Raw genomic sequence first — 26,921 nt, 5'->3', positions numbered from 1 at the left:
CAGCTACAGAGAAAGTGCAGTGCAATAAGGTGCAAGGTCACAACAAGGTAGATCGTGAGGTCATAGTCCATCTCATTGTATAAGGGAACCGTTCAATAGTCTTATCACAGTGGGGTAGAAGCTGTCCTTAAGTCTGGTGGTACGTGCCCTCGGGCACCTGTATCTTCTACCCGATGGAAGAGGAGAGAATAACCCGGGTGGGTGGGGTCTTTGATTATACTGGCTGCTGCACCAAGACAGTGAGAGATAAAGAGTCCAAAGAGGGAAGGCTGGTGTCTGTGATGCGCTGGGCTGTGTTCACAACTCTCTGTAGTTCCTTGCGGTCCTGGGCAGAGCAGTTGCTGTACCAAGCTGTGATACATCCAGATAGGATGCTTTCTGTGGTGCACTGGTAAAAGTTGGTGAGAGTCAAAGGGGACAAACCAAATTTCTTTAGCCTCCTGAGGAAGTAGAGGCATTGGTGAGCTTTCTTGGCTGTGGCATCTATGTGATTTGACCAGGACAGGCTGTTGGTGATGTTCACTCCAAGGAACCTGAAGCTCTCAACCCTCTCGACCTCAGCACCATTGATGTAGACAGGTGTGTATACACCGCCCCCTTTCCTGAAGTCAATGACCAGCTCTTTTGTTGACATTGAGGGAAAGGTTGTTGTCATGACACCATTCCACTAAGCTCCCTATCTCCTTCCTGTACTCTGACTCATTGCTGTTTGAGATACAGCCTACAATGGTGGTATCATCTGCAAACTTGTAGATGGAGTTAGAGCAGAATCTGGCCACACAGTCATGAGTGATGCTTCCCTTTTATACTTCAAACTGGTCTGGACTGGTTTAGATAAGAAACCTGTTTGGCAGGTACTGACTGAATCACACTTCAGCTTTGCTACTGGAGTATAGAACCAAATGTACTACAAGTTACTAAACATTTACAGACAAAGAGGTGATTATACAAACATATAAGAGCATAAAGAAAGCTAAAACTATAAGGAAAAACACAATAAAAACAACAATCTGGACCCGAATCCAACAGTCACCCCTTTGATTCCAAATACAACCTTTTGAATCAGTACATCTGAAAATTCAGAGGTAAAAAATCTTGCAGTACAGCGTCAAGTATAAGACTTTATGTCCAGTGGTTAGCGAATTCGTTCGACATCTTCTGGCTGTTTAGTGATTTATTCACTGTCGCTCAGTGGCATAGGCACAGAGTCGGAGGTTACTAGCACCTTAACCTCGGTGCTTGCTGTCTCTGTCTTAACTTATTGGTCTCACCTTACATGCTTACAGTGGCTAGCATGTATCCACTTACTTTTTCCTTCAACCTTTACTGCTGAATTAGTATTCAGCACCACCTGATAAGGTCCTTCCCACCAAGCACCCAATAGCTCCTTATGTGGTTACTTGATCAGGACCCTTTCTCCAAGAATCAAGGCGTGTCCTCCTCCTGCTAGATCGCTCCAGGCGGCAGAAACCTGTTGAGAAGCAGACTGAACAGCTTGGGTTAGTTTCACATAATAGTCAGCTCGGCTGTCTCGTAATGTGTATATCAGCCTCTCTGAGGTCAATAGCGCCAGGTAGGGACATGGGGCCATCCTGTCACCACCTCAAATGGGCTTAATCTAGTCTTTTTGTTTGGGGTTGCTCTGATGCTTTTAAGACCATGGGAAGGGCCTTAGGTCATGGTGCACCCTCCTTGTGATGCTTAGTCTTTGTTTGATTGTTCCATTCATTTGTTCCACCTGTCCTGATGACTCTGGATGATGTGGACAGTGGAAGAACTGTCCAGTGTTCATCAGTTGGCATAACTCCTGACATACACTTCCAGTGAAGTGTGCTCCTTGGTCAGAGTCAATGTGACATGGTAATCCCCATCTAGGGATGTAGTCCTTGATCAGAGTTTTTGCTATATGTGTGGCAGTGGCTTTCCTTGCTGGAACAGCCTCCCCCCACCTTGAGAACTTGTCCACTTTTAACAGTACGTCTGAGTATCCTTGGCATTTTGGTAATGTAATGTAATCCACTTGTAGGTGCAAAAATGGTCCAGATGCGGCTGGAGCACTCAATTGTGGTAGCTTTTCTGTTGCTCCTGGGTTTGTTTTCTGGCATGTAATGCATCTTTCCAATGGTTGTCGGCTTGTGACCTAAGCTTTAGATTCCACCACCACTGGGAGAATCTACTGGTCATTTTTTCCACTCCAATGTGTCTCAGGGAGTGTATCTGTTGTGCTAGTGTCATATTTCCATGTTTCGTCATTGTTCAATTTCCCACCATTCTCCATCCAGGGCCGCTTTTGAAATGCCATCTCATGCCAAGTACAAAACGAGACTCAGACGCTACATAAATCAATGGTGCTTCAAGTCTACTCTGCCATTCAACTTAACAACACAATCTTTATCAATCAGTAAAATTTATTTTTCTGCATCATACACTCCTCCATGCACCTCTTACATCAGTACCCCCATTAAACACAGCAAAACATTATGCTTTTCTTCTTTCAGATGCCCAGGAATTGCCATCTGATCATACAATGGAGAAGCATTAAGATACACCCCATTCAATTTCTCACCTTCAGGCATAAGCTCAGAAAATGGAATTGTTTGTAATGTAGAGGATAGCGTAGAGATGGGAACTGCACGTGGTAGGACATCGGGCAAAAGTGATATGCACTTGGGTATGCTTGCAGCATTGTGAAGCTCACCATGAAGTCTGCATTCAGGTTGACATGGTTTGTACAGAGCTTGGCGGCTTTTCTTTCTGGAGTGGCCAACCTGGCTCCACACACTCTTCAACCCAATTATGGTGTAGTGTCCAATTACCAGTGTCAGAGTCCCAATGCAGCATGAGCGATAATTGCTAAGCTTCTAGCAGCTGTACTTGCAAGGTCAGATTGTTGCTGTCCAAACTCAAGCTACTATCACTAGCTCACTGATCATTTCCTCATCATCGTTAATCACCTTTTGATGACAGTTCAGTGAAATTTATTGTGTACTTTAAATCATGCATATTGAAGTCAATTTGCTACCATTCTTCATGATTTTTTCATGATTTTTCTTAGATGTGCAATTTTCTCACTTTGCACTCAAATGGACTTTTTTTGTTCTCATTGTGTTCTTTCTTGTAAAAATTGTGTTTTATTTATTTTTAATTTATTTTTTTCTTGTGAATGCTGTGTATCTGATGCTATGTGCCTGTGATGCTGCTGCGACTTGTTTTTCATTGCACCTGTGCATGCATGTATTTATGCATATGACAATAAACTCGACTTTGACTTTGACTTTAATACCTTGGATATGATACCAAAGAAAGGATAGTAGTTACCAGGGCATCTTTCTGATTAACTTCACTTATGAAAGTACAAGAACAGAAAATGCTGGAAATGCTTAAGAAGTTAGGAAGCATTAAAATTTGGAGGACTAGTTATTTTTAGGTCAATGACCTTTCATCAAAATTGGAAAGTTGAATATAAAATGTGATTTAAGATACAGTCAACGGGAAAGGGAAGAGAGAATAAAAGGTGTGGATTGTGATGGGATAGAATGCAGGGAAGATCAAATGATGTAAAGAAAGATGGTTCCAGTTAAAACAGAGTGGTGATGGAAATGACTTTTTGGGAATGAATTCTAGAAATGAATGCCTAGCTAGCTGAAAAAAGGAGCAGCTCCACAAAACTTGGCAGTTTCCTGAACACGAAGGAGGATAGCAACAGAAGTCATGAAGATGCAAATAATCTGCCCATTCTGCCAAACAAATGGTAGATGAAATTTAATAGAGAGCATTGGGAAATAATATACTATTGTGGAAAGAATAAGGAGAGGCAATGTGGACTAAATGGTACAGTTCAAAAAGATATGCAGGAACAGAGAGACCTAGGGGTACATGTGGATGAATTCTGGAAATGGCAGGACATATGGAAAGAGAGGTTAGTAAAGCATATGGGATCCTGGGATTTATTAATAGCGGAATAGATTGCTGAAGCAAGAGTTATGTTGAACCTATAGATAACAGTTGTTAGACTGTAACAGTAGTATTCCATTCAGTTCTCTTCAACTAATTATACAGATGTGAAGGTCCTAAAGAGGGTGCAGAAAAGACTTATTGGAGTTATTCCAAGAGATCAGGAATGCTAACTATTTCATTAGACAGGAAAAGCTGAGACTGAAAAGGGAAATTGTTCCAAGCAGTGGATAGTTTAAGAACTAAGGGGTGGAGGGCAAATAAGAGAATAAGAACAAAAGAACATAAGAAATAGGAGTAGGGCTTGTGGCTTCTCAAGTCTACTCTGCCTTTCAATAAGGTTATTCTTGTTCTCTTCTTGCTCTTAGATCCCTTTACTGCCTGTTCCGCGTAACACTATAGGCCAAAAAATTGTCAGTCTTGGACTTGAATGTATTAATTCAGCCATCACATCTTCTTGGTATAGAGCAGTGGTTTTCAACCTTTTTCATGCTGCGGCCCCCAGAACATGTCGTTGTTAGATGGCGGACCCCAAAGCCCACAAAATCAAACAATCGATAATTCATGCATACAACACTTAAATTACTTAACATAGGCCCTATTGAAATAGTGACTATTTCAATCACCAATAATTAACAGCAGTGTCTTTCAGTGTTCAGTTCAATGTGAAGGTTGTGCCTGTTTTGCACTGCAGAGTTTGTCCAAACGTGGTGGTATGTGCGACAAACATACCCGTATGCCATCCTCAATATTCAGTCTTGGTCTGTATTTGGTTTTCATGGCAGTGACTGCAGAAAATGCTATTTCGCACAAGTAAGTGGTTGCAAATGGTAACAGAACGTTGACGGCTTTGCCGGACAGCAGTGGATACTCCTGGGAACATGCTATCCAGAACGACAACAGTGACATTCAGTTGAACTGCAAGCGCAAAGTCCTGTCAGATGACAGTTCAGCCAATTCTTCTTGTTCACGTCCAGTTAAATCATTAACCATGCATTCAAACGGATTTCGAATCCAATCAAACATGCTCGTGTCATCATCGCCGAAATACTCATGGAAATAATGTGACAGCTGTTGAACATGGTTCGAAACGATGCTCGCAATGGCCTCTGTTTTAGTCTCGTTCACTGTCAGAAAGTCAGCCAGCAATGGAAACATATCATAGACGCCTTGCTCACATCTTCCCTTCCAGATATGGAGTTTTTTCTGGAAGGCATTGATTTTGTCATGCGTTTTCAGAACATTTGAGCCAGGTCCTTGCAATGATAGAATTAAGCTATTCAAAATGTTGAAAATATCTGCAAGATAAACTAATTTGGCGACCCACGTCTCATCTGTCAAGAACTGTGCCAATGGTCCGTTATGCTCATTTAGAAAAATGAGCAGTTCATCTCGCAATTCATCTTCACGCTGCACAACGCGGCCTCATGACAGCCATCTGACTTCAGTATGTAGCAACAAATGCTCATGCTCGGCTTCCATTTCACGGCATATGTTTTCAAACAAACAATGATTGAGCAGCCTGGCTTTGATAAAGTTAACGATTTTAATGCACATGGAAAACACATCCGCAAGATTTTCATCCATATCCTTTGCAGCCAAAGCCTCATGGTGAATCATGCAGTGGGTTGCTGCTACATGTGAAGCTACTTCTTTCACTCGTGCGACTAGACCCGACTTCCATCCTGTCATTGCGGCAGCACCATCCATGCATACTCCGATACACTGTGTCCATGCCAATGCCGATTGTACAAAAAAAGCGTCAAGCACACGGAAAAGTTCTTCACCAGTTGTACGCCCTGGGAGCACCTTGCAAAACAAAAAGTCTTCCAAAGCCTCTCCTTCCCAGCAATATCGAATGTAAACCAACAATTGCGCAGCACTGGCAACATCAGTACTTACATCGAGCTGAATCGCAAATCTGACTTGCTGGAAACGTGCTATTAGCTGGCTCTGTATATCTTCCGCCATATCGCCAATTCTTCTGTTTACTGTGTTATCAGACAGTGGAATGGCTTTCAGTTTTTGACTGGATTCTTTTCCTAGTACAACTTTGCACATATCTACTGCTGCAGGCAGTATAAGCTCTTCTCTAATTGTGTGAGGCTTTCTGGAACGTGCTATTCATAATGCTACCAAATATGATGTGTGAAGAGCCTTCTCATTTACAGTGGCGCAGGCTGTCATTTTGCCTTTCTGCTTGAGGTACAGCTCCTTTTGCCGCTCAAAATATTCCTTCGGCTTACTGGCAATATCTGGATGCACTGTTGTTAAATGGCGCTTCAGTTTCGCTGGTTTCATTATATCATTGGACAGTGTTTGCAAACACACAACACAGAGAGGTTGGTCCGCATTTGTCTCCACTGCGATGAAGCCATATGAAATGTATTCTGGATTGTACTTGCGTTGTTTTCTCCTTCGGTCACCCTTATCTCCTTCGTCATCAGAATCTTCCGGTTTCTGGTCAGCTTTTCTCCTCAGAAATTTCTCCATACTCAGTAATACACGCTGGACAGTTTAGTTACTATTACTGATAAACAAAATTATCAAAACTAATCTAAAATTTACACGCTTGCGCACTTTTCGTTTAACAGTGACGTTACTGTGGCGTAAATGCACAGTATGTAAGCAATATTATTAAGGCACACCAACAACGTCACTCAGTCTCGCTAACACTACAGTGCACAACAGAATAGTAGTGAGTAGTGAACACTACTGACTACTCTGACTACCTAAATCGAATATTAAGTGGCAGCTTACCGGAAGGGAACACCGTCTAAGTCTCTAAGATTGTCGCCTATAACAGATAGAATAGATATGGCTGATTTTCTGGATAGTGGAAAACTGGAGCAAGCAAGTAAGCTACGTCTTTGTAACAGGTCGCGTTTCCATTTTTTTCTTAGCTTTCTCGTGGACCCCCTGGCAACCCGCCGCGGACCCCCAGGGGTCCATGGACCACAGGTTGAAAACCTCTGGTGTAGAGCAATCCAATTGCTGAGGGAATCCAAATTCTGAGAGAAGAAATTTCACAATTTAACCCTAAATGGGTAACACCTTATTCTGAAATCATGTTCTGTAGTTCAAGCTTTCCCTACAAGGAGAAGCATCCTCTCAGCATCTACACTCTGTCAAACTGCCTCATAATTGTGTATGTTTCAATTAGATCACCTCTCATGCTCTAACTCCGATGAGTATAGGCCCAACCAGAGCAGGTTTTCCTCATAGATCAATGCCTTAATCTCAAGAATCAGCCTAGTGAACCTTCTTTGAACTACCTCCAATATAAGTATATAAGGAAACCAAAACTGTACATAGTACTTCAGGTCTGGTCTCACAAATGCCCTGTGTAGTTATAGCAAGGCTGGCCTATGTTTTACTCAATCTTCTTTGCAATAAAGCCCAACATTTCATTTGTCTTCTAATCACTTCTTTATTCCTGTTTGTTAACTTCCAGTTGTTTGTGGACGAGGACACCAATATCTCCCTGTACAGCAGCATTCTGTAGTCTCTCTCCTGTTACAACATTCTGTTTTTATATTCTTCCTGTGAAATTGGATAACCTCACATCTCCCCACATTATACTCCCATTTGCCAATTTATATTCCTTTTCAGCCTCCTTGTGTTTTTGTCATAAATTGTTCTTCCACCTTTCTTTGTATCATTAGCTTCGATACATTTGGTCCCATAATCTAAGTAATTAAGATAAATTGTAGTTTTGGGCCCTGTGATCCCTGTGGAACCTCACTAGTTATAGCTTGCCAACCTGAAAGTGAGCCATTTATACTAACTCTCTTTTCTGTTCGTTAGCCAATCTCTATTTACATTAACATATGTTAATGCTCTGAGCTCTCACCTCACCTTTTCTATAGCCACTTATTGTATGCCTTCTGGAAGTCCAAAGCATAACATCTGCTGGTTACCCTTTATTCACATTGTTTGATACTTCCTCAAATTACTCTTAATTAATTTGTCAAACACAATTTCTTTTCATTAAACCACATTGACTCTGTTTGAATATATTCAGATTTTCTAAATGATCTGCTACTTCTTCCTCAATAATGGATTCCAACATATTCCCAATAACAGATGTCAGGCTGACTGGCCTATAGTTCCCTACTTTCTGTCTTCCTACTTTCTTTAATAGTGGCATTACGTCTGTGGTTTTCCAATCCTATGGATCCTTTCCTGAAGCTATAGAATTTTAGAAGATAATTAAATCACACACTATCTCTGCAGTCACTTCTTTTAACACTCAGACCATCAGGCCCAAGGCACAGAGGCTATGTTTGTAAGTGTGCTTTTATGTTTGTGTGCTTTGTCACTTCCGTCACACTTAGTATCTTCATCCATTTGCACTACTGCCTTGTCCTTTCACTTTAACTTTCTTTCACCTGAGCCCTCTCCCACTCCATAATTAAAAGGACTTAATGCCGGATAAATTCCATGATTCTTTTGTACAATTTAATGGCAGTGCTGTCAATGTAAGTGAACTGATGATGTTGAGGAGTTGGTCTTGGAGATGGATAGATTTCAACAGTGAGCTCAGTTTTACAAAGGATACATTGTGGAAGGCTGGCTAGGAGAATATTTGAATATTTAAATCCAGAAATAATAAAGGCATGTATGAATGAATCAGCAGCAGTATAGCCAAGATGGAGAATGTTGTAAAGGTGGAAAATGAGGGATAAGTTCATGCAACTTAAACTTAGGGAGCTAGGTAGCAGATTAAAAAGCAGGACATCTTAATGTTGTGACCTCTGGAATATTCTAGTACAAAAAGTCTCAGGAATAGGATGGATAGGTCATGGCTGAATCTCACAGACTCAGACGGACATCAAGACTGCAAAAGATCTCGTTCATCCCCAAATAATAGCCAAGAAGCAGAACAGAGCTGTTAGCAAGAACACTGATTGTGACTGAACTAAAAGCTGGTGGCTTTGGTATTCCCTATACTTAATTGGAGAAAATGTTCCCTCAGCTAATACTGGATGCCAAAAGTGAAAAAGCAGAGGCAATGGAGGGAATGAGAGAGGTGCTCATGAAATAGAACTGAATGATGTCAGCACAGATGTGGAACTTGATGTATTTCCAGAAGACAGTGCTGAAGACAACATGCAAATGACAAAAGGGAGAGGGCAATGGCAATCTACATAAGGGAAAATGAGCTTTTAACAATATCGATTAATATGGAGGTGAGGAATGAAATTTGATGGGAATTGTGTCAAAAGAGCAGGAGCTGTCTCTTAAAGATAAGATGAACGTTAGTAGGTGATAAGGAGAACTGAAGAAAAAGTGGAGAAAGATGAGAAGGATAGCAAATCAGGGAACATCAAGGATGGTTTGGCTTGCAGAATTAGGCGACAGGAAAGAAATGACAGAGGGAGTTGAGCAGATAATCTAAGAGGCACGAAGGTCCGATGCACTGTACTTGTTAGTAGTGAGGTTGGAGGGAGGTGGATGAGAAGGGTTTTAGAAGATTGTATGTAGTGGTAAAGAGAAGCAGAGGCTTATCTTTGCATTTCAGTATTGTCCTGCAATGGTGCTACATTTAGCAAAGGAGATTAGGACCAGAAAGCTTTATGTGTTCATGTCAGATGTGATAATGGGGGCTAAATCAGTTGTTCACCATAAACGTTTAAGCCCATATCCCTTAATATCACAAAGCAGACTGGGGCTGCATATAGGGAGAATAACCAGGGTTAGAAGGACTCAAGAGTTTTACTGGCAATAAATACACCAAAAATGTAGCTGTGGGAATGACTGAACAAACTGTTAGCTACAGGAATCTTATTGCAACAGTTTCCTCTCTTTCAGGTAGTAATTCTCTTATTTTATCATTTACATACTGTTCCTCAGCAATATCATTTGATAACACATCATATTCCAGATGTATATTGTCCAGTAATGAATGAAGGGCAAAGCCTAAACAACTGAGAAGTTGTAAATATGTAACTGCCTTGGGAGAGTATCTTTTCCAATGAGAGAATACAGAAGAAATTGCGATGAGGAGGGGGAAGTGTGTCGTGAGTGGAGACAGATGAGGTATTAAGTTATTATTAAAGAGTATATCAGTATAAACTAGTGATATGCAAGTGCAGGATTTAACTCACAGGATCATAGAGTCATACAGCATGGAAACAGGCCATTGGCCCTCCACATCCATACCTTAACTTGCTTTAACTTTATAACTTTTGGATTTTTTTTCATTGTTTCTCCAATCCTTTTCAAACTATCATGTTACTTCTGCTTTTAACAACACGCTGCATCTTTTCTATTGTGCAATTTGTTGATGAAACAGGTGAGTAAGTAACTAATTTCAGGGACAGTCCTCAACTGGCGAGTAAGGGACATGTCTTGAAATGACTGGTAGAGAATGCAATCCTGAAGGTCACTGTAGCTCCAGTTGAACATGTGCTTATGGTAAATGAAAGTAAAAAAAAATACAGCTGGAAATCTAAAATAAAAACAGAAAATGCTGGAAGTACTCAGTGAGTCTGATCACATCCTGACTTGCTGAGTATTTCCAACATTTTCTTACCATCTACGGTAGTTAATAATAATCTTGAATGCTGCCTTATATATTTTTCTAGTAAAGATGCTCAGATTTAATTTTATGTGATTTAAAATCAGAATCAAGTTTATTATCACTGTCTTGTATGACGTGCTGTTTTGTGGTAGCAGTACAATGCAAAGACATAAATCAATACAAATTATAAAATAAATAAATAGTTCGAAAAAAAGAATAAAGAGTTAGTGTTCATGGGTTCATGGACCGTTCAGAAGTATGATGGCAGAGGGGAAGACCTGTTTCTGAGATGTTGAATATGGGGTTTTCAGGCTCCTGTACCTCCTCCTGATGGTAGTAACGAGAAGAGGGCATGTCCCAGATCGTAATATCTGAATTGTAATATTTAAACAGTATAGTAAGTGCTATAGCATGGCAGATTGTTGTATTGGAACTTCAGTATGTTGGAGTTTACAGACAAATGCCATAGATGTCTCCCTGATGATTGTCTTTGGTTTAAAGTCACTGAGTTGCAGTGTGATAAATAAAGGAGCTGGTTGCAGTTTCTTGTCAGTTTCCTCCATGCATTGGTCCTTAGAGAGAGGTCAGGGCAGGGTTGATGTTTCTGAGAGTGTAAGGAGCAAGGATATGCTTGTGAGAGAAATTATGAGGATTCTCAGGAGCTGATCCCGTCCTACAAATATTGCTGCATAAAAACGTAAGAAATTGAAGCAAGGGTAGGTCATTCAGTTTCTCATGCCTGCTCTGCCATTCATTAGGATCATGGCTGACCTTTAACATCAGCATCACTTTTATGCACTAACCCCGTGTTCATTGCATCCCTTAATATCTGAAAATTGTATTAAACTTTGTCTTGAATATACTCATCAACTGAGCCTCCACATCCATCTTGGGTAGTGAATTCTAAAGATTTGCCATCCTCGGTGTGAAGAAATTTCTTCCACTTTCTCTCCTGAATAGCTAAATCTTTAATTTGAGACTGTGACACCCTGTCAAACGTAGCATCAAATCAAATGTGAAACCCCATATCAATTCGTTCTACTGAACTTGAGAGTGCAGGCCAGGCTTGCTTGATTTATCCTCATATGACTAACCTGCAACCCCGGAAAACAGTTTGGTGAACTTTGCAGCGTTTTCACTTTATTGTGAGTCTATCCTTCTTGGGGTCGGGAGACCAAACCTGTACGGAATATTTCAGATGTGGTCTCACCAGGTGTCTATATAAGCCATTTCTAGTCTTGTACTGAAATACTCTTGCAATGAAGGCTTATATACCATTTGCCTTCCTAATTCCTGATTTGTGTGCAAGGACACCCAGATTCCATTGAACACAATGTCAGTCTCATCATATAAAAAATATATTCTTCCTTACTAGTTTTTCTATTATGTTGATGTCTCACATTTTTCAACATTATATTCCATCTGCCATATCCTTGTCCATTCACCTAGCCTTTCTATATCCACATAGTCACACACATCCTGACTTGACAATGTATTGCTGTTTTTCATCTTCACTGGGTCTAACTCCTGAAACCCCTACTGTTGGTGCTGTGGGGATATACGACTACAGCAGTTCAAGGTGGTGTGTCATCACCATCTTCTCAAGGGCAATTAAAGAAAGGTAATAAATAGTGGCCTTGCTGGTGATGCCCAGATACCGAAAATGAATAAAGAAAAAACAGCTGGTTTCCCATACCTATTCCACAGTTACGACCTCAATAAGTTTCAACAGTTTTGTAAAACAAATGGGTGACCTCCTATTTTGAAATTATGGCTATTCGTTCTAAATATCCTCACCATGGGAAGCATCGTCTCAGCAATCCCCATCCAGAATCTTATATTTTTCAGTGTTCATCTCTCATGCTTCTAAATTCAACTGGATAAAGGCTCAGCCTGCTCAGTGTCCCACCTGTGAGTATGTAGATAAAAGGCTGTTGAAAGGAATGTCAGAACATTGACTGAAGAACTTTGGACAAGTTGATTATTTGGGGTGGAGTGGGGGAGAGAAAAGGGAGAAATACATAGTGGTTGTAAGGAATGTCTAAGCAAGATATGGTGCCAAGGTGAAGAATATGAGAAATTGTTTTGAGAGAGAAGGAGAGGGAGTTTAAACCTTAAACTTTAAAACTTTATTTATACAGCATGGTAACAGGCTCTTCTGGCCCAACGAGCCGCGCCGCCCAATTACAACCTACTAACCCGTATGTCTTTAGAATGTGGGAGGAAACTGGAGCACCTGGAGGAAACCCACACAGTCACGGGGAGAACATACAAACTCCTTACAGACAACTGTGGGAATTGAACCCCGATCGCTAGCGCCGTAATAGTGTTACGCTAACTGCTACGCTACTGTGCCACCCTAAAAGAGTTCTTTTAATTCACGGAGTACTCATTTAGATTGGAAATTCCTCTAGCAATTAATTAACAATATATAATAGGTCAGCTCGACCATACTCCTTCAGTTTCCATAAGAAAGATGGCAACCGAAGAATCATAGTCTAGCTGACCTATTAAATGTTGTTGGGTAATTGGAAGAGTATATAATAAGCTCAGAAAAATGTTCAGCTGATCAGCATAGGTTTAGAAATGACTGGTTGGTTGGTGAAATTTATGAATTTTTTGGTGAGGTGTTCACAATAGTAATGAATAAAATGGGATAGAAATGTCACAAAAGCAAGTGACATTGTAAGCAGTATACATGGAAGCATAAAATTGGAAATAGGTGAAGCATTTAGGTAATATTTAGGCAAATGTGTTCACTGTAGACAAATGTGAAGTAATCTAAAATGGACCTAAAAAGAATAGAAATTTCGTACTTGGGAAATGCTGACTTGCTGTTGAGGTCTATTGAGAATTAGCATTCTTTGTACATAGATAATTAAAATGACATGGACCGATGGAGGAAATAATAAAAGAAGTAATAGAATGTTGATGTTTATATATCTACAGAACTAGAACAAACTTGAGCAGAGGTTTTGCATAACTCTAGTTGGAACACATAGAATTCTGTGAGTAGTTCTGGGTACCACATTTAGGAAGGAAATATTGGACTAAGAGAGAGTGCAGTTTTACCAGAATGAAAACTGGACTCTTGAGTGTCAAAGTACTGGGAGAGATTACACAAATCAGAGCTTCCCTGGAGTTCAGATTCAAAATTTTGTTAATCAGAAAGATTTAAATATTAGAACAAAGTTATTGGCTGTATAAATTTAGGTTATGCAAGTGGCAGAAAAAGCTGGAGGGGTCCAACAGGCTACTGCTGTTGCAATGTCTCTGTATTCCTCCCTTGTATTGCTGTATTAATTGAGAACTCTCTGAAAATGGAAAATATATTGTTATGCATGCTTTTAGAGTTATGATCTGTGCATGCGGTATAACAGAGAACCCTCTTTCTGTTCTAACAGGACCACTGGAAGACACAGTTGAAGATGATGAGGAAGAATGTTTGTCTGAAGAAAATGATGCAATTAATGGAGGAGACTACACACAGGAAGAAAACTTCTCAGCGGAGTATGGGTCAGAACATCTCAGCTGTGAAGAAACAGAATATTACTGTGATAAAGGTAACTAGAGCTAACTTATTTTACCATGATAGATAATGCTATTGGTCCAGTGGTTTTTTGTATATTGCTGTAGTACATAGTCTGTATTATAGAAAAGTATTTGGATTGTTTGCAGTTTCTTGTTTTAATATTACATAAAGCATTGGTTTATCACTCTAGTTCTGTTAAAGAGTACATTGATGCACAGCTTTACATTCTCATGCCCGAAAGCAGGCTCACTATAACTGTGTGCTGTGTTTCTACATTGTATCCTCTATTGCGTCATTGTGAGCTTTTGCATTTTGGATAAAGTGTTTTGTATATTGCATGATTATGAATGATTGGTGAACTTTTATTTATAGTAGTCAAACATTATTCACTAGCTAAAAAAAGTAATTGATTTGTTGATGCTGGGATAGCTGGTGAGAATGAATGTTCTTTTCTTTCTTATATAATATCTGAGGGTACTTAACCCAGCTGGGCAATTACAGCTCTGATTATCTAGCAAGCTTATTCAGTAATCTTAAATAGGGAAAAGAAAACAATTGACCCATGGTTATACTATATCCTGTTCACACGATTTTATTTGTTAGTTCATCATATGCAGACATCACTGGGATATATGTCCATTTCTAATTAACCTTGAGAAGATAGTGTTGGGCAGCATTCTTGAACTGATGCAGTCTTATGATGAATGTATTTCCACAGTGCTATTGAGTAAGGAGTCCCAGAAAGTTGATCTGGTGCAGAAGAAGGATTTGCAATATTTTTTTCCAGTTTGAATAATTCTTGACATAGAGGGAAAGGTGCTGCTTCTGTGTGCTTTGTCCTCCTAGGTGATGGAGTCAACAGGTTTGGGAGATGCTGTCAGAGTAGCTTTGTCTTTATGAGTAACCCCTGTGCATTTTGTAGATGGTATGCACTGCAGGAACCAATCAATCAGGCTGCTTTGTCCTGCATTTTGTCATGCTACTTGAATGTTGATGGAGCTGCACTGATCCAGGCAGGTGGAGAGTATTTCACCACACACTTGACTTGCAGATGGTGAAAAGGCTTTGGGGAGTCAGGAGACTGGTCATTTACCCAGTCTCTGAGCAGTTCTTGTAGATGCAGTATTTATGAGGATGCTCCAAGGTTTGTGGGCACTGCTGACCCTGGGGATATTGATAGTGGGGCATCTGCTGATTCTAATGCAGTTGAACATCAGGGGAAAATGGGTTGACTGTTTCTTGTTAGAGTGATCAATACCTGTTACTTGTGTGGAGCAAAAATGTTTTGCAATTGGCAGCCCATGCCTAAATCTTATCCAGGTTTTGCTGCATGTGAGAATGAACTATTTTGTTATCTGAGTTATTGAAAATGGAATTGAACAATACATTATCATCTGCAAACTTCTGGCTGTATGGTGAAGCAGCTGAAGATGATTGGGCAAGGACACTGCTCTAAGGAACTCCTGCAGTAATGTCCTGGGGCTGAGATGATTGACCTATAACAAGCATAAAGCATTATGCAAGGCATGATTCCACAAATACTGAGAAATCAAAAGTTTTGTCACCTTTGCTGCCAACTATACCCTGTTCTCACTTTCATATGGTCCTTCCCTGACTTCTCTCTTCCCTTTCTCGACTTCTTTATCTTCATCTCAGAGGTTAGCGACCGATATTCATTAAAAACCCACAGATTCCCACAGCTAACTTGACTAGACCTCCTCCCACCTTCTGTTCTGATGATAATATATTCCATGCCAGTGCTGCCAAAATGTCTTTTTTCCTTAAACGTGTCTTATCCTCCACCATAGTTGATATAGCTCTCAAATGTGTCTCCTTTGCTCCCAACCCCATGCCTCCTATCAAGAATACCCTTCCAACCCAGTTACCTTTGTTATTTCCGACACCTCCAATGTGATGCCACCACTAGTCATGCCTTCCCCATCGCTCCCCTTTCAGCTTTAGCAAGGGACAATTCTGTGATCCTTTGGTTCATTCTTCCATTCCACTAACATTCACTCCCTCTCTCACAATTTCTTCCAATACAATCAGAGGAGACGAAACAGCTGTTCTTTTACCTCTTTCCCCTTTTACCCTTCAAGGGGACTCTGGCACTCCTTGAATATATTAGGATCCCCCTAAGTGAAGCAGTGAAGGATTTTGCACAAGTGACATAATATGTGTATACTGTTTAGCATCACTGTGCATATGCCTGTTGGCATCTTTGAGTACGTGTGGAGGTTTAGCAAGAGATTTTCAGAAGTGTGCTTACTGCTGTGTTTTTGATAAAATTCATTTAGGTAACGCACAGAAAATATTGTTGTATAGGATAGAATTTCCTGACATTCAACTCGTAGCAGTTGTTGGAATCTAATTTGCTCTCTTCATTGTTTTGGTATTCCTAATAAAAATCACATGATAACAGTGAAGGTATTTCTGTTCCACTTTTTTTAAAATATATATTTAGAGTAATTAAGCTTTCCTATATGACGCTTTTCCAGTTTGCTTTAATTCCTTGCTGCAGGTCCCTCATCTGATAGCTTTCAGTGGCTCATGTCATACATTTTCTAATCAGGCACCAGTTTTTGTCTGGCCTTCAAACCTTTTCAGTCAATATTCTGTCTTTCTTAAGCAGCTGTAATGATAGATCCCATGCCAGTGTGTGAATCCCTCTAGAAGCATCAATACTCAATGCCTGTGCCTTGATCACTTTGCCTTTTGTGTCGTTTAATATCAAAATCTTCAAAGCCACTGTACATTTTTGTGAGGATTATGAATTTGAGCTCTTTAAATTATCTTAGCTACAGAGCATATTATATTGACATTTGGAGTTCTCTTCGGACTGACAGAAGCTGGGTGCACAAAGCTGCAAAAAAAGCCAATATGACTTTGTTTCTACCTTGCTCGAGGAGTTATATGTGTAAATCGCCTAAGCTTATTGACCCAAATCTTTGCCTTCTTGTGTTCTGATTTGTTTGGAACACAGACACTGATAGAGCATTGATACAGCCGATTTAGCAGCTCAGTGATTTGTTTTACAACAGATGCCTTTGGCTAGACATTATCACTCCCTCATGTCTCCACTTTTTTTTCCTTTCCACTAAGAGTCCTAAGTCTCTCTTGGTTAAAGATGGGATCAAATTCTTCCTTGTTTTATCAATGGTTTTAGCTGATCTATTTCTGAAAATTGGGTTCTATAACCGATCAAGTTCTTTAAAATATATAACAATATACAGCCCATAAAACTTTGTAAAAACTTTGTTATTGTAATTGCAGACTGAACTGATCTGAAATGCATTATAAGTTTTTTAATGCTTTCTATAGTCATGTTATCAAAAATATCACTTTGCCTCTTTCGTGAAAGAGCAGTGTAGTGCACAAGATAAGTACCAGGACCCTAAAGGGGAGGTTAGTAGACAGTTTTATGTAGAAAATTTGCAGAATATGAAGGATAATCCAACAAAATAATACTTCTGAAGGAGTCCAAATTGGAAATTCAGCCACCTTGTGCCCTGCTTGCAGTTTTCTTTTATGGAGTTACTGTAGCGTTATATTTAATTTTCTGGACTAGTGTCCAGAGGCCTGGACTATTGATCCAGAGACATTTGTGTGAATCCCATCAGTCTGCTAATTAATCAAGTAATTAAATAAATTTGAAATTAAAAAGTGCTGTTCTTTGTAATGAAAACTACAACTAAAATTGTTCTAAAACCCTGTCTGGTTAATTCACGTCCTTCGAAAGGGAAGGGAAATTTGCCATTTTAGTCTAGTCTGGACTACATGTGACTTTAGACTTATGAAGGTGATTGACTCTTACTTATGCCCCATTCATTTGGGGGGGGGCGGTGGTGGGTGGCATTGTGATGAACGGTAAAGGTGGATTTGCCAAGAGCACCCACATCACAAGGTCAGACAAATAAAAAAGAAATTAGGAGATGAAATTAGGCACTTGATGCCTTGTCTGTAGTCATAATTGCAGGTACTGACTGCTCTGATTGCAGTTTTCTCTCAGGTGTAGTACTTGGGAGACAAATTCAGGCATTGCCATTTTATTGACCATAATTGTAGAATGATTGCCAATGAGTGCTTTCATTTGGAGATGTTCCGTGCTGGAGTACAGTTTTATAAAACTACCCCTGTGAAGTGCTTACCCGTTGTAGAACCTATAGCACTTACAGGGAATGAGGTAAAACACTTAAAGAAAAATATTAGCTTAGTAAAAGATTCAATGCTGTACCTCCTTAACCAATGGAAAAATAATATTGGGATGAACCCATTACTAGTATGTTTAAAAAAGACATCTTTTTTCTGAGAAAGAGATGTCTATATGAGTTGTAAATTGGTACTAATTTCAGAAATTTGTACCTCTTCACCATAAGCCTTTTAAAAGTGTGACTTGCAGCTTCTGTGGATCACAAGAAATTTTGTATTAGCAGGGTTTATTTTTATTTATATGATATAGTTATTGTTGGCAAGCTGAGCATTTATTGCTCATGCTTAACTGCTCTTCAGAAGGTGCTTATATAACTGCTGCAAGGCAATCTCACAATGCAGAGAAGGAAGTTTTAGGATTTAGACTGAGCAATGATTTTCCAATTCAGGATGGTGTCTAATATGGAAGAAAGCTTGCAGTTAGTCCAGTTATCAAGTTCTTTCTTGTCCCGTTCTCTAGGTCTGTATTGAAAAACATTTGGCACGTGGGCCACATCCAGCCAACAATGTAGATTCAAGCACAGAAACAGACTCATTGGCCCACCAAGTCTTTGTCAATGATCAAGCACCAAGTTACACTAATCATCTGTTGTTCTTCCTACATGCCCATGAATTCCTCCCACTATATTCTATCATTCACCTTCACACCAAGACAGTTTACAGTGGCCAATTAATCTACCAACCAGCATGTCTTTGGGATGTGAGAGGAAACCAGAGCACCCAGAGGAAACCTATGCAGTGACAAGAACAACATGGGAATGCCACACAGACAGCACCAGAGGTTAGCTTGAACCCAGATCAATGGAGATGCAAGTCAGCAGCTTTTCTAGCTTCTGTGCCACCCTTTCTGTGTTGCAGAAACTAACATGGCAGATGTGTCAGGGTAATAGCACATCTTTTTCATTGCCAGTGTTTCCTTCAATACAGACATAGAATTGTTAACACTCCAAACTAGTGTAGCGGTTAACATAACACTATTACAGCACCAGCGACCCTGGTTCAGTTCCCACCACTGTCTGTAAGGAGTTTGTACGTTCTCCCTGTGTGTCTGCGTAGATTTCCTCTGGGTGCTCCGGTTTCCTCCCACATTCCAAAGACGTACAGGTCAGGAAGTTGTGGGCATGCTATGTTGCCGCTGGAAGCGTGGCGTCACTTGCGGGCTGCCCTTAGAATATTCTACACAAAAAATGCATTTCACTGTGTGTTTCAATGTACATGTGACTAATAAAGACATCTTATATCTTAATGACCTAAAAATTACAACTATCATTCTTTGAAATTTAACAATGTTTTATACATAAATATACATTTTGTAACTAAATAATAGCAGTAGTGTCAGCTGCTGGTTGGAAATATACAAATTGTTATTGTTGTTCTTAAGTGATACTGGATGAAGGAGGTTCGGAGAAGATCTCCAGGCCATCTGGCAAGAAACAAATTCAATTTGAATGCTGGTTATGGAGCAGTGCTGTTGTTTGATCCTCAGAAAATGACTGGACCATTGGAAAATTGCACATGTGAGGAGAGTAAGAAAGAAAAATAAAGATTGTCAAGAAAATCCTTACATTCTCTCACATATTCCCAATTTTGGGCAAGTACATTAGGTCCCAGGGTAGGTTGAGCTGTTCTGGGACATGCTGTTGATACTGTTGTTTAGAATTTCCAGTGGGAAGGGGGAAATTGCAAAGGGAAGGAGAGTTCTTCCATTTGGCTGCTGAAGTCCTGGCCTGTTTCTATGAAAAGGAAGACCATCAGATTCCGCATTAAGTGCACTCACCTTCTCTTTGGACCCACAATTTTACTTATGCTTTCCTGGGTAAGATGTTTGATATTTAATTAGTTAAACTCCAGTGGCAGTCCTGTGCATATCTTGTGGTCCTTAAATTTCTGCCAAACTATTTGTAAAGTCAGTGGCAAAGTTGAGAAAACATAACCTGGAAGTTGGTGGTAACTCAGACCCTGGAGGGAGGGAGGAGTGAGTGAGGTGGATTGTGTTGGAAAAATAACGTGTGCAACATATCAGAAATTCTGAAAGTTCAGACATTTTAGCAGCTTGACTTAGAAACTCTTAAGAGTGTTGGTGTTTTTTTTGTAATTAGAGAATCAAATTGCCATAAAACTAAAACAAAACAACTGTAAGTTTTTGGGCGTGGAAGGAAGAAAATGTATTTTAATAATTAAAATTCAACATAATTTGTAATTCAGTAAATATTTTTAAATCAATGATGAGATGTTGTTTGGAAATGAACACCGATTGCCATTGTATGTCTACAACTGATGAAGCATAAAAATGATTTCAAAATTTTAGGCTAGATCACCTGATCTGATATTTAACTACCTCTTCCACTCAGTGTGGCACTCATCCATCATCAGTGAGTCTACAGAACACTTTGGTGAGTTTGACAGACTGGCCCTGTGGCAGATTCCATGCCTCTTGGAATCATTAGCATGTGGGAGAGGCACATAACAGGCACATGTGTGCCTATGATGTAACTTCCTTTTCGTGATGTCATGTCTTAGCTTTGCCCATTTTTGGGTGAGGAATGGCCTTATTCCCACCACCACTTCAAAAAGCATACTGCTGAGAAAATCATCTGGTTTTCATGTCAATCATGTGACTCAACCGAAGGAAGTGAGAATTGGAGAAAAATGAAAAACATTCTGAGAAGTATTAGGGCCAGATCAGAATACCTCTGCCATATTGCTGATAATTTGACCAAACAATTAAATGGGCACAAACAATGTTCATTAAATTCACAAAAGACTGTAGAAGTTGCAGGTTTAGGTGTTGCTGTGAAGGTAAACTTCATGAGGAACACAGCTGATAATGGATCTTCAACCATTTCATCTTCTGTAGAAGATACTTATCGTTCAGTTTTATCAGGGCTCTTTGAAGTGAAATGCTGCTTTGATATTTTTAACTCACCTTTGGAACTCAGCTCTTGTGTCCACATTTGGAGCTTAATGAAGTCTGGAGCTGAATGGTTTCAGCAGAATTCAAGGTGAACATCAGTGAATCTGTTGTTGATGAGCAAGTGCCTCTTGAGAGCACTGAGGGTGACATCTTCCATCATGTTGCTGATAGTTGATTGACTGATGGGATTTATCCTCCATTTGATGGACAGGATATGCCTGGGCAATGACCTAGAATGTCAGGTAGATACCAATATTGTAACTGTATTGGAACAGCTTGACCAAAGGCGTAATTAGTTTTGGAGTGCAAATTTTCATACTACAGCCAAGATGTTTTTCGGTATCATAACTTTGCTGCATTTAGTTCTCTTAGCAGTTCCTGGACTGGACTGGACTCTGCAAGGGTGATGGTGGAAGTGGGAGGGGAGGGTCCTCATGAGGAGGCTGAAATGGATTATCAACTTGGCACTTAACGCTTGAAGCTTCAGACTTGGATTTTGGCGTATTCATGCTGGACTTGGCTATGGTTGAAGATGGAGATGTTCTTGGTGCCTCTGTTTCTTTTTATTTGTTTATTTGCCTACAAATAAATTTATGATTCCTTTTGGTACGACTTTAGAGCTTTGAGTTGATGCATCCTTTGTTGGATTGATTGGCTTTAACTATTGGATGCATATTTTGCTGTTCAACACATTGGTAGTCTTGAATTGCATTTTTATCACGTTGACACTTCATTTTTAGGCACACTGCTGGCATGCCCATCCACGTCCTCATTGAGCCAGGATTGACCCCTGACCCAACAGTATTGATAGAGGGAAGGGTTGAAGTTGCAGATTGTGATGGAGGACAACTACTCATGTTGTTAACAGTTTATAGGGCCTTGTGGATGTTCAGGTTTGAGCTGTTAGATGTGTTCTGATTTGAATATGATCATTTATGAATTTAAGTGTGATATATTTTACCACAAAGATTTAGGGCTATATTTAACATAGTAAACACTTTATTAATGTGATTATGGCCCTTCAAAGTGACTCAATCTCAGAGGCTATGAAGGAAAAACTATTAAAGCTGTCATTGTGCCCATAGGTATTTTAACATTTAAATTTGTATATAAAACAGAATTATCTTTTTTTCTTTCCTTTTTCTCATTTTAATGCTCTTGCTGTAGAGTTTAATTCTAATAACTCAAGTTCCTTTACCATACATGCACTCATTTCTTTATCCTTAAGATACATTGGGTAAGGAGATAGACTATTGGACTGTGTATTCAAGAGGTCCATGATGCCTCACTGGTATTGCTGCACTACTAACGGTTTGCAGTTCCAGAAATTGGAAATGCAAAAGTATTACAATCTGAATGGTGAAAAAAATTCATATCACAGTGCCACTCTGCAATCTCTGGGCAACGAAGGGGACAATGAGCAAGCATGAGTAGAGATTTAAAGAACATAACTTTGAATTGAAAGGGGATGGTGGACTAACTTACCTCCTCATCTGCTGCAATTCGTGTGATTCTATTTATCCACTGATATTAGTTCATTTCATGGTAAACTAGGCACAAAGACACAAAATATACAAAATATATGGATTTCTCATTTTATACGCTCTGTTTCTATGCTCCTACTTCTAATCTCAAACCAGAGTGACTAAATATCACTCCAGGCTTCTGTTCCTTCTCATAAAGGTTTATAATTTATGTATATGTATGATCTATATACTGGTGTAGAAAATAGTGGAGGCATTTTACTTGCTCATGGACTCTCTAAGGCTTTTGCCCTGGTACCTGTGTAAACCATTGCAAGCATATTTAGGATTTATATGAACAATTTCTCCTGAACCAACACATTGAAGAATCCTTATATATGTAAGCATTAAAGCTTTGCTGCTGGTCTTGAAATCTTACCTTATCTGGAAATAAATGATAATTAATAAAAGTTTGCTTTTCTTAATAGGGAATACCTTATGATGTAATAACTCTGAGTTGTGGTTAAAACTACATTAATATGAAGATCTGGAATTTGTTATCTTATCTACCCTGCTCCTTGAAAAACTTTCCCACATTGTTACCTCACTGAAAAAAATTGTTACTGCAATGCCAGAAGTGAAGTTATGGCACAGGATATCCACTCAACACAAACATCCATTCTGGAAGAGGCAAATTTTCAATATTATTGTCAATCTTAATTTCTACAAATGGATTTCCTGGCACTGAAAATTAATTTTTATGCAGAATGAATCCTACTGTTTCTTTCAGCTTTTAATTTTTATTGGAGGTTATTTTTAGAACTTTTTCTATGTGTCTAGTTTATTCCTCTCTCTTAATTGCATTTTTATACCTTAATTTTGCTTTCCATATTTGATTTGGCATTGAATTAACTATTGTAATCTACACTTTTAGATACTAATATAACCCCCAAAGAACAGGTGGATTTGGGTCATGTAAGATTAAAAATCTCAAACCCAAATTTATCCACCTCCAATTTTAACTGTGACAAGACAAAAATTGGGCAAATGTTGCATAGTTGAGTGAGAGTCCTTATTTCATATTTAGTAAGACTGTATTTCTTAGATTTTATCTCTGTTTCATGGTTAATGTTGGTAAAATGTATTTCCTTGAACTTGAGAAAGTTGACATGGGTAGGAAAATCTACCTACTCTGGGCCTGTGACCTCTACTAGATTGCTCCTGACATACAGGAAGCCTGGAAATCTGTATAAACACACACACACAATTCGCAGAGTGAATAGCAGGTTTCCATGGGGAATAGGTTGAAGAGACTCTTTTTGCTCTTAAGCTCAGCACTTGTAATTTTATGAATCTTGTATCCATGGAATGGAGGAAACCTGATCAAAATGTACCTCTTCTTGACCTCCCAGACTGTTTAACTATGCATTGGCATTGCTATTTGTGTTTAAGAATTGTACAATATGCCTGGTTCGGGAGACACTATTCACACAGATCCTAGATACGCTAATAATTGTAAGTACCGGTACCAAAAGTCTGTGAGCAAGTAAATTGTTTTTGATATTTGCTACACCACTAACATTAAATTTAGGCCAAATTTTATCATTTGGTTTCTCTGTTGATGAACATTACATTTTGTACTAGTAACTCCAGAGTAAGCATATTTGGCATTTTCTTCGCATTGTATTTTCACTTAAACTTGCCTTTAATATACAAGCATCAGGATGAAATACAGTGACTTGGATTTCTGGGGCTGACAGTGACAGTGGTCACAGCTGTCGTTTAAGTCACATTTCAGCAATGGTCTCTGGTGTGAATTTTCTTTTTCTTGTGGGAGTTGCAATTGGAAACCAATTATGTAAGGAATGCATCGTTCACTGGCAATCACTATCAACTATCAAGCCACCTCATCAACCAATAAGATTAAAGAATTCTGTCTGTAGAGTCATAGAGTTATACAGCACAAAACAGGCCCATAGCCCATTTTGTCTATGTTGACCAAGATTCCTTCCTGAGCTCGTCCCGATTTCCTGCATTTGGCCCATATCCCTCTAAACCATTCCTATCCATGTACCTGTCCAAATGTTTTTTTTTAAATGCTGTAATTGTACCCTCCTCTACTATTTCCACTGGCAGCTTGATCCTTTGCATGAAAAACTTGCCTGTCAGGTCCCCTTAAATCTTTCCTCTCTCACCTTAAACCTATGCCCTCTAGTTTTAGACTCCCCTATCCTGAGAAAAGGACTGTGACCATTCACCTGATCTATGCTCATGATTTTATAAACCTCCACAAGGTCACCCTTCAGCCCCCTTCACTCCAGGGAAAACACTCCCAGCCTATCCAGTCTCTCCTCATAACTCAAGCCCTCCAGTCCCAGCAATATAGGAAGTGAAAAAGCTATAATTTTTGAAAAATATTTTACAAAAAGATTGAAATGTAGACTTAGATAAAGTAAAACATGAAAATTTCAGATATACTTTATATAATTATTTTCATATTCATGAAACTATGGAATAATTGTTTTGAGGGAATTAAACCATATGCATACATTTTTTAACTCAGAGTATTTGTTCAAATGTAATTGTGCTTTAGTATGCCACTTTATAAATATAATTACACCTTATTCAACAATGCTTCCTACAGTGAGAATAATGCATAAAAAGTTGATTTTCTGTTTTGATTATGTCAATGAACACAGCAACAGTGCACTCTTTGGAGGACTGGCTGAATTGCCAACAACATTTTCTGGGTTTCGATCTCTAAAGATGCATATGCCTATTCTAGACATTTCTGTCTCATTTTTTCCATTAAAATTAAGTTACATATTCAAAATGATTCTCATTGCAAAGATGTCTGATTTTGCTGTTTGCCATCATGAGCATGGTAATAACAAAAGGTTTTGCATTACAGAAATACTGTCCCTGAAACACCAAAGAAATATTTAGGTGCCAAGTAAATAGGTACATTTTTGAGATTGTCTACATCTCGCGCATTCAGGGTAACTATCACCTGACTTGTTCTTTTTTCTTATTTGTTTGTTAGGACTTGGATGTTGTTGACTAGGCCAGCATTTATTGCCCATCACTAATTGCCCTTAAGGTAGTGCTGGTGAGTGGCATTCTTGAACTGTTGTAGTCCAACCATGATGAAGGAATGGCAATATATTTCGAAGGATAGTGTGTGACATGTAGGGGAACATGGAGTTGGTGGTGTTCCCATGTGCCTGATGGTGAGCTGGTGGAGATGGTAGGTGTGAAAAGTTCTGTCATAGTAGCTTAGGGAGTAACTGCAGTGCATTCTATAAATGGAACACACAAATTGTCCAGATAAAGGGTCTTGACCCCAAAACGTTGACTGTCCATTTCCCTCCACAGATGCTGTCTGACCTGCTGAGTTCCTGTTGAGCATTATGGGTGCTTCTGAGGTTTATACATCTAGGTAACTAGTGAGTATTCTGTCACATTCCTGACTTAGGACCCCCAGCCTCTGACTTGCTCTTGAAGCTGCAGTATTTGTGTGGCTGATCCATTTGAGTTTCCTGTTAGTGATAACCGCACGAATGTCGACAATGGAATTAGGGCGGGAGGTTGTGGGGGGGGGGGGTTGTGGGGCAGGAGTTGCTGGTGATGGTAATGCCAATGAAGCAAGGTTAGATTGTTAGGTCTTCTCTTGTTGGAAGTGGTCATTGCCTGGCACTTTTGCAGCAGGAATGTTACTTGCCACTTCTCAGCTCATGCTTGGATGTTGTCTCGGTCTTGCTGGAAGCAGGCATGGGGCTGCCTCGTTTGCTGAGGAGTAATGTTTGTAATATTAGAAAGGAACTTAGGTCTAGAAATTCTGTGAGCGAGTAAAGACTAAGAGACCTGGTTACCATAAGCAGGAGTGCCAGCTGGGAGAGGGTGGTGAAAACTTATTTATCACAGGTCATCTGTCTGGAGGAACAAAAAGAGAACTGAGAGAGAAAAAGAAGTACTAGAATTGTGAGATTCAAAATGATGTAAATCTGAAATAAAGCACAGAATGCTGGAAATATTCAGCACTTCAGGAAGCACCCATGGAGAAAGATGCATCAATGGTTACACTGAAGTTTGACACTTCTGGATGATAGGAGGTGTGACAAATTGGAGGATTGGATCTTGGGCCTCAGCATATCAGGAGATCACAAGATCACAAGACAAAGGAGCAGAAGTAGGCCATTCGGCCCATCGAGTCTGCTCCGCTACCTTACCATGAGCTAAACTAAACTATTCCCATCTAGCCCCAATTACCTGCCTTTTCCCCACATCCCTTGATACCTTGACTAATTAGATACCCATCAGTCT

The 26,921-nt window shown here is 39.6% G+C and overlaps 1 protein-coding gene across 6 annotated transcripts in view; it reads left to right on the top strand.

Annotated features, from left to right (window-relative positions):
* The window catches only part of zfpm2a (zinc finger protein, FOG family member 2a), a 602,778-nt gene that overhangs the window by 127,960 nt on the left and 447,897 nt on the right, over positions 1–26,921 (top strand). For all 6 annotated transcript variants that reach the window (XM_052023932.1, XM_052023933.1, XM_052023931.1 and 3 more), the window contains exon 2: positions 13,885–14,043. In XM_052023932.1, the coding sequence (XP_051879892.1) occupies positions 13,885–14,043 (159 nt within the window). The remainder of the gene's footprint in view (positions 1–13,884; positions 14,044–26,921) is intronic.

The sequence above is a fragment of the Pristis pectinata genome, chromosome 9 (genome assembly GCF_009764475.1).
Source record: "Pristis pectinata isolate sPriPec2 chromosome 9, sPriPec2.1.pri, whole genome shotgun sequence".
NCBI classification, from domain to species: domain Eukaryota; kingdom Metazoa; phylum Chordata; class Chondrichthyes; order Rhinopristiformes; family Pristidae; genus Pristis; species Pristis pectinata.
Note: the sequence above shows the minus strand (reverse complement) of the source record. Positions and strands in the feature narration are given on the sequence as shown.